The following is a 9,187-nucleotide window of genomic DNA, read 5'->3' on the forward strand; positions in this document are numbered from 1 at the left end:
GTACTGCTGAGCTGTGCTTGGCAACAGCACTGACTGTCATTCTCAATGCCCCATTCCTCCACATTCGTCCTGAAAAAATATGCATTTCATCATTACACTAAGCTGAGAATTTAATCAAGCAATGTTCCATCCCAGTGAACGTAATGGGATATATCTGATCAGGCCTGTTACCCAACAAATGTCACCATATATCAACGTGTTTTATTGAACACTATCAGCATAATTGGGGAGCTGTAAATTGAATGGGTTCAGCCGACAATTTGGCAACGGAGAAGTCTAAAAATACTTACTCTGAGACATATGATGGGAGGAGAGGGTTTTTTTTTTTTTTTTGGTTCCCTACAGTATCCTTCTATCCCCAACCCCTATCCTCCCGTCTTCTTTTTGGTAGCCTCTTACTGCAGATGGGGTTGCCGTCTTCTTTTTGGTAGCCTCTTACTGCAGATGGGGTTGCCGTCTTCTTTTTGGTAGCCTCTTACTGCAGATGGGGTTGCCGTCTTCTTTTTGGTAGCCTCTTACTGCAGATGGGGTTGCCGTCTTCTTTTTGGTAGCCTCTTACTGCAGATGGGGTTGCCGTCTTCTTTTTGGTAGCCTCTTACTGCAGATGGGGTTGCCGGCGGGCCTATTCACTATTTGCTGAAAATATTCAACTAAAAAGGTTCCTATGACATTACTGATTAGAGATATTGACTCAGAAGAAGACGTGTGAACGTTGAAACGTTAGTCTTGGCGCTTGCCCAATAAAACAAGTTATTTTCCACATCTGAAGATGCTCCGGTGATTCTTTTCTTCCCCAGCCTTAAGTGGCAGATTAGGACATAGTCATTACAATGTTGGTGACGGTAAGGTAATAACACAGGCACTGTGTTAAGGAGTTAAACTAAGGGAGACAGCTGCATGAAGGTCGTTTAAATGAAGAGTCTCAGCCTCCTGTAGACCCTCTTTAGACGAGACTGTGGTGCTATTTATGGGTCAAACATGTTGTCAGATATCAGCGTGGCATGTTTTATTTACCTAGGCTAGGCTAGGCTACGTCCGTCTCGTGTCACATCTCCCCAGTTAGTCGCTACCCTGCCTGCGTCTAGATGCTGCACTTCCTGTCTCTCCGTTTCAGCTCAGCCCATCTCTTGATCTCTGCATTAGGAAAAACACACTCTCTCTACCCCCCCACTCTCTCTCTCTATCCCTCTCTCTCTCTCTATCCCTCTCTCTCTCTACCCCCCTCCCCCTCTCTCTCTCTCTATCCCTCTCTCTCTCTCTCTATCCCTCTCTCTCTATCCCCCCTTTCTCTCTCTATCCCTCTCTCTCTCTCTCTCTCTCTCTATCCCTCTCTCTCTCTCTATCCCTCTCTCTCTCTATCCCTCTCTCTCTCTATCCCTCTCTCTCTCTACCCCCTCCCTCTCTCTCTCTATCCCTATCTCTCTCTCTCTATCCATCTCTCTCTCTACCCCCCCCCTCTCTCTCTCTACACATACACACACAAACACATACTTTCTCTCACACACACACTCACACACACACATACACACGCGCGCGCACACACACACAAACACACACACATACACACGCGCGCGCACACACACACAAACACACACACACCCACACACATACTCTATCTCTCTCACACACACACACACGTGGTTGAGACTACGCCGCTTTGTGAGTCATAGTCAGGAAACGAGATGGAGGGAGGTAGAGGAGAGAGGGAGGCAGAGGAAGAGGGGAGTAGAGAGACGAATAGAGAGAGGCAGGGAGAGGAGAGAGAAGCAGACAGAGGGAGGAGGAGCACAGATGAGGGAGGGGGAGAGAGAACGATGGAGGGAGAAAGAAAGAAGAGAATGACAGAGGAACAGGGAAGGAAAGAGAAACACAGAAAAACAGACAGAGGGAGACAGAGAGAAAGAAATAAAGACGTACCGGTATGCATAGAAACAGAGACACGGGGACAGAAACAGATACAGATACAGAGCAAGACAAAGAGAAGGAAACAGAGAGAAGGAAACAGAGAGAAGGAAACAGAGAGAAAAGCGAGCGATAGAGAGAGAGAGAGAGAGAAGGGGGAGGGGGGGGGGTGCGTTACATAATCTTGATATGGTGCCATTTTACATTTGGTAGAGCGACTATTTCGGTACCAGCCCGGCCCCATACAGCCCGGTCGCCACACTGGGATGCTTAAAGGTAATGAAGGGCTTATTTCGCTGTCTATCTGTCACGCCACTCTATTTAGGTATATATTTCAGCCATTTTCCTCGTCAGTCGGGGCCCTGTCCTGTCCTGTGCGTGTCTGGGAATAGTGCCAACATCTGCTTGCTAAAGCCACACGAGACAGACGTGCACAGCACAGCACAGCGCAGCGCAGCGCAGCGCAGCGCAGCGCAGCGCAGCGCAGCGCAGCGCAGCACAGCACAGCACAGGACAGCACAGCGCAGCACAGCACAGCACAGCACAGCACAGCACAGCGCAGGGTTTCCTGGGAAACAATAGAGAGATACAGGAACCACATACAGTGACGACAGATTCATCATACACCACCACTCTTGTCAATATATAAAATTAATAAAAGGAGGTTTCTGCATGAGCTAGCAGTTACTCAACACCAAGAGGGTGATTGTATTGCTTCGTGAAATGAAATAGACATCTGACGAAGTTGCTAAATAATTTTGTACTACTAATGATAAAATAACGTATCACAACAACAGATGTACGTCCATGTCCACAGGTTGTGCTGTCTCAGCCTGTACTGTAACTTTCATTTAATGTATTAATTTTCGTACATATTATTATTATTATTATTATTATTATTATTATTATTATTATTATTATTATTATTATTATATTTCTGACGTGAAGACCAAAGGGAAAAACGAGAACATTTTTATAAAAGCTTACCATTTTAATGTTATATTTTTTATCCCAAAGTCAGTGAGAATGAAATTTTTAAGGTTCGATAAAGACTCTTCCTCAGAGTTATCCATGGCTTGTGAAACCAAGAACAGCACGAGACAGTTCAACAAATACAAAACCCTGCTTTACAATGTATATGTTAGTTATGCTCAAAAACAAGGGAGGAAAAAGGCTGCAGAGTTTACTGAATCAAGTCATACATACAGTACATGACACATTTGATTGAAGAGACTTGAGTACTTTTGTATGACATGATCAAGATGTTACAAAAAAAGAAAGAAGGTCCACACACTGTTTCTGCTCCCAGTCTATTCAACACAACGTTTCGACCAGTCTGGTCTTCGTCAGGTGTAGGTGTATTGGTCTATACCTGACGAAGACCAGACTGGTCGAAGCGTTGTGTTGAATAAACTGGGAGCAGCAACAATGTGCGGACCTTCTTTCTTTTTTTGTTCCATCGTGTTTAAGTCTGGCACCTGTTTTATCTGGATGTGCGCGCACTCCAAAACGCTACTATGATCAAGATGTTACCTTCCCAAAATGCCTGCCAGGTCTCTCAGCGTTTGTCTTGCGTCAGCATCTTTGTCATGTAACATAAAGCTACATTTGGTCAAAAATGTTTCAAGCGGATGTCATTAAGTCATTAATAATCTGGCATGGAACTTGTTTTTTTCTTTTTTTTTTTTGAAGCAGTTCTTACTTGACTTTTATAGTATGATTGTCAAGCATAATTTTTATATTTGAAATATTCGCAAAATGGAGTTGGCTCGTTTTGTATAAACAAATCGTGGCCACAGTCTGCATTACAGAGCCCTTGTGTTGTTTGGGATGATGTGCAGTGAGGACTGGCACCACAACGCAGTCTCACCCCAAGTAGTCAATTTCTGACTACCTTGGACCAGACTGCAATTTTTGACGTCTTGGGTATTCCTTCCACGTCACATTTTGACTATGTGGCCTAACCCTAAACCTATTCCTAAACCTAACCTCAATGACGTTATGCTGCCACAAGGCGGCGCCTTTGAGGACATAGTCAAAATGTGACGTGGAAGGAATACCCAAGACGTCAAAAATTGCAGTCTGGTCAAAGGTACTCAGATATTGACTACTTGGGGTGAGACTGTGTAGGGCACCACACTGGTTATATTGCACGTCATATACAGTGAGCTCAGTGTTGCCAGATGGACCATAATCATCGTATTTGTACTAGAGATGTACAGGATCCAAGATCCGGTTCCGGATCCGGCAGGATAATAGAGTTTTTCACAGGATCCGGATCCGGTTCCAGGATCCAGGATCCGGTAGCCGAGGCTTTTCAGTCAAAACAGTTTGAGCCAACGTGATAAAAAGGGCCCACGTGTGTGAGTAGGTTATGTGTTTCAACCCTTTCGTAGGATCCGGTATATGGTTCCGGATCCGGAGGGATCTTAAGCAGTGGATCCGGTATCAGGCAGGATCCTAAAAATCAGGATCCGGTGCATCTCTAAATTGTACCATCATTTTGTCAATTTTTTCCTCTGTTCGATCAAAAAAACATGATGTACGATAATTTCGGAGTTGCCATTCAGTTCATTTAGATGCCTTGAAACAACAATTTGGGTCTTGTACGATAATTCCCTCCCAAAATGCCCCCCAAAAAACGAGGATTTGGTATGATAATCAGTGTTGCCAGATTGGGCGGGTACCCGCCCAATTGGGCTTCTTGGGATGAGCGTCGGTGGGCATAAATGGGACAAATTGGCCATTTGGCGTTTTTTTAAGCCGTTTTGGGCTTCAATGTAATTTGTTGAATTTGGGCGGAATTTAGCGCATTTTGGCGTTTTTTGATAACCTTTTGGGCGGGATTTGGTCAGACACATCTGGCAACACTGAAGATAATTCAGCATTTTCAATCTGACAACACTGAGTTAGGTTCTGGGATGAGTGGAAATCTTAAAGTGTAAGCACGGAGGGTCAATATGCTGTTACACACTAATGTCTAGTATGCCATACAGCACTGGGACAGCACTGGTACAATGTAACAAAGGCTGTGTAATGTAAACTGTCACCAAAACCAGAATGGAGGTTGTATGGCGGTGAGTTTGTTTTGTGTTGGCATGTATTTGACCTATGCTTATCCAGTACATGCACGCTAGGTTCACAAACCCATGGGATCTCTTTTTTTTTAACATTAGCATACAACAAGTGCATTGCCCTATGTACATAGAAATAACAATGTACAGGAGAGAACACAGAACAGACCTGAATAACAATCTGTTTGAGCAACAATTTGAGCATCTGGCTTACACAGAAAGTAAAGTGAACTGCATTTCCAGTTCCCAACAATCTATTGCCCAAAAAAATCCACATACGTACACTTGACGTGAGTTCCAGTCACTCGATCCAGGTGTGTGCTCTCATTTAAGAACCTGGTAATGGAAATCGTAAAACACTGAGGGATTGGCTTTGTTTTGTTTTGTTGTTGTTGTTTTTTTCAAGATATTTATACCTCCAGTAAGTTCGACATACTGTATAATCAGCCCACCCGTGGCTTCCTCCGTCTCCATGTCATTTCCTGTTTATTATTATTATTGTTACATCATTTTCATGTTGATTTTTCGTGGTCCATCGGTCGGGCTGCTGTCGCCCGTGGTGTCCGACTTCCTGGGTACGTACTCGATCTCGATGTTGGGCTTGGCGTTGCCCTTCCCCCTGCTCCAGAGGAAGAGCAGCACCAGGCAGAAGAGCACCACGCCCAGGAACGAGATAAATCCCATCGTAGTAGCGATGATCAGAGTCTTCATGTCGAAGGGGAAGGGCACTATCCCCCGCGTCGTGGCGTTGACTCCGCCGTCTCCGTTAGGCTGGTTGGAGATGAAGGCGAACGTCTTGTTGGGCTGATGGGGCCAGTTGGGCGAGTAGCTCTGCACGTGGAGGTGGGCGAGCCGCGTGTCGTTGCCGCCGGCGTTGCTGGCGATGCACGTGTACGTGCCGTTGTCCTGGATCTGGGCGTAGCGTACCTCCAGGGTTCCGTCCGCCGCCACGCTGAGCCGGCCCACGGTCTTGTGCGTGATGAACTGCTTGCGCGGCGTCTGCCACAGGATGGCGGGCGCCGGGTCGCCGTCTGCCTGGCAGGTGAAGTGCAACGTGGTGCCCTCGTCCACGTACTTGTGCTGGGGCTTGCGGTCGCGCATCTTGGACTTAAGGCAGTTGAAGTAGCCGCTGGGCAGCACGTCGGGGAAGTCCTTGAACTCCTTGCCCTGGACGACCTCCGGAGAGGCGCAGATGGGCTGCTGCCGGTTGAAGTTGAGCCTCCAGCGGCGCCGGAACACCCACAGCAGGCGACAGTCGCACGCCAGCGGGTTGTCGTGGAGCGCCAGCGTCTCCAGGTTGCCCACGGAGTGGAACGCGGACTCCTCTAAAGTGGCGAGGGCGTTGCTCGAGACGTTGAGGACCTTCAGGTAGTTCAGCCCCCGGAACGAGTACGGCTCGATCGTGGACAGCCGGCCGCCCACCAGGTGGAAGGCCTGGAGCCTCAGCATGTGGTGCAGCAGGTTGCCCTCGACCAACTGTATGGGATTAAAGGACAGGTCGAGGGTGCGGAGGTACACCAGGTGGCGCACGGCCTGGTACGGGACGGCCGTGAGATTGCAGTGGGTGATGGACAGGGCGGTGATGTTCAGGCCGTAGAGAGACTTGGGCGTCACGGTGTCCAGCAGGGGCCAGTGCGAGATCTCCAGCGTCTGCAGGCGGTAGAGCCTCTTGAAGGAGTAGTCGCCGACGGCGTTGATGTTGAGGTGCCGGAGCCGTAGCGTCAGCAGGTTGTGGACGTGGCTCAGCGCGTCCTTGGGCAGCGTGGTCAGGTTGCACTTCTCGATGGTCAGCTGCTCCAGGCTGCTGAGGCCGTGGAAGGCGCGCGGCGAGATGAAGACCAGGTCGTTGTCGCCCACCTCGAGGGACTTGAGGTTGTACAGGTCCTGGAACATGTAGTCCAGCAGGATGACGATCTTGTTCTCGCTGATGTCCAGGCTCGTGAGGTTGCTCAGGCCCGTGAAGACGCCGAGCTGGATGAGCTTGAGCTTGTTGTTGCGCAGGCCCAACGTCCGCAAGCCGTACAGGCTGTTGAAGGCGCCGGGCTCGATGACAGAGACGACGTTCTCGTTGAGCTGCAGCTCCTCCAGGTGCGGGTAGTTGACGAACTCCTCGGGCTGCACGGCCTTCAGCCGGTTCTTGCTGAGGTCCAGCAGCCGCGTCTCCATGGGGATGCCCTCGGGCAGGGCGACCAGCTTGCGGCGGTGGCACACGACCGAGCGCTCCTGGCCGTTGCACTCGCAGCGCGACGGGCAGCCCGTGGTGGAGCCGGACAGCACGGTGCCCAGCAACAGGATCAGGATGGGCTGCCAGCAAGCCACCAGGTAGTTGGGGCCCCCCGCCTCGCCAGCCGCCATCTTGCTGGTAACCTGCTGTTAGGGAGAGGGAGAGAGGGAGAGGGAGAGAGGGAACATGAAGAGAGAGAGAGGAGAGAGATTTTAGTACCAGGTAGTTGCTGGTAACCTGCTGTTAGAGGGAGGGAGAGGGAGAGGGAGAGGAAGAGGAAGAGAGAGAGAAGGGAGAGAGAGAACATGAAGAGAGAGAGGAGAGAGAGAGAACATGAAGAGAGAGGAGAGAGAGAGAACATGAGATTTTAGTACCAGGTAGTCCCCCCCCCCCTCCACCCACACACACACACACCCCACACCCCACACCCCCTTTCCCAGCCAGCATCTTGCTGGTAACCTGCTGTTAGAGGGAGGGAGAGGGAGAGGGAGAACATGAAGAGAGAGAGAGGAGAGAGACTTTAGTACCAGGTAGTTGCCCAAACCCCCCACACCCCCCTCCCCAGCCGCCATCTTGCTGGTAACCTGCTGTTAGAGGGAGGGGGAGAGAGAGAAGGGAGAGAGAACATGAAGAGAGAGAGGAGAGAGATTTTAGTACCACGTAGTTGCCCCCCCCTCCCCAAGAGAGGGAGATGGGGAGAGAGGAAGAGAGGGAGAGAGAGAGAGAGAGAGAGAGAGAGAGAGAGAGAGAGAGAGAGAGAGAGAGAGAGAGAGAACAAGAAGAAAGAGAGAGAGACATTTTAGTAAAATACAGTACTGCTGTTGCAGAAGAGAGAGACATTTTACCAGAGATTTTGATAGGAAGGGGAGATAGGACAGCCATGTAATCGTACATAGAAATTAACGGTGAAGATTCGTAACGCAAGTATGGCGTCTACCCGCACATCTCCCGCCTTTCTGGTAACAAGAGCCAATGTGCCTGCTGAGCTGCAGTGCCAGTGATCCAATCTGGCACTGAAATGATGCGCATGCTCAGTTGTGAAAAGCCGTTGCACTCGTGCCGTTACGGAACTACTGCGCCTGCGTTCTGTCAAAAAAAACGTGAGAAAAGTGGCTTAAAAAGCTTTGTTTTGACTCGTATACCACAACCAAGCAGTCTAGATTGATCAGTTTTTCACGGTGGTTTCAACCATATGGTTTTCACAACCGCTGGGTTCTTCCCCGTCCTATACTCAGTTTCCCCATTCATTTTTCCCATTGACTCTCAGATCTGGTCTACTTAATCGCGAAATAGCACTCCGAAGGCGTCACCAAGATGGCCGCCATATGTCCCGTCTCAATCTAAACTGTCTCTGATTTTACTGAGATGCTGCTGCTGCTGCTCCTGCTGCTGCTGCTGCTCTGCACAGCCTGGAAAGCATTGCACACTCTTCTGCACCTCACCTTTTTAAAATAAAAAATGTGTGGGTTTTTTATTACTGCTGAATAGAAATACATACCTTTAGGCTTATGAAAAGGAATAGCAGTACAGTCCACCCATCCATCTCCCACTAACCTCCCACCAATCATTTTTTTAATCTTTGACACAAGAATGTCAAGCTGTCCATGGTCAAACGGACTTGTTTTGCATTGCATTAGGCAGGGAAGCGAAGACCAACTAGACTCCTGCAGTGCTGCAGACACGGCCAAATGATTAAAAGTAATGCTTGCATACTTGATTACATACCCAAATAAAAAAAACTTTATTGGGGAAGAGGAAATAAGATATTCTCCATTCCAGTATTCATAAAATGTCTACCCAATAAAGTCTTTTACCACGGGTGGAAACCTTTACGACGTTTTGACAGGAAAAAAGATATTTCCCCTGACAGTCAGTGGCAAAGCCGGCAAATACACCACTGTGCCGGGGTAATTTCAGTCAGGTGAAAAAGAGAAAGTCGGCTCTTGCGATTAGGGCTGTGCTTTTTGTTACACTGCTGTGCACAGCA

At 48.7% G+C, this 9,187-nt stretch overlaps 1 protein-coding gene across 1 annotated transcript in view; it reads right to left on the minus strand.

The window, feature by feature from the left end:
- Nucleotides 1–4,827: 4,827 nt before the first annotated feature.
- Nucleotides 4,828–9,187, minus strand: part of lingo1b (leucine rich repeat and Ig domain containing 1b) — a 46,562-nt gene continuing 42,202 nt past the window's right edge. Inside the window, exon 2 of the mRNA XM_063187797.1 lies at nt 4,828–7,346. Within this exon, the coding sequence (XP_063043867.1) occupies nt 5,478–7,346 (1,869 nt within the window). The 3' untranslated portion in view covers nt 4,828–5,477. The remainder of the gene's footprint in view (nt 7,347–9,187) is intronic.

Source organism: Engraulis encrasicolus, chromosome 22 (genome assembly GCF_034702125.1).
Source record: "Engraulis encrasicolus isolate BLACKSEA-1 chromosome 22, IST_EnEncr_1.0, whole genome shotgun sequence".
In the NCBI taxonomy this organism is placed as follows: Eukaryota; Metazoa; Chordata; class Actinopteri; order Clupeiformes; family Engraulidae; genus Engraulis; species Engraulis encrasicolus.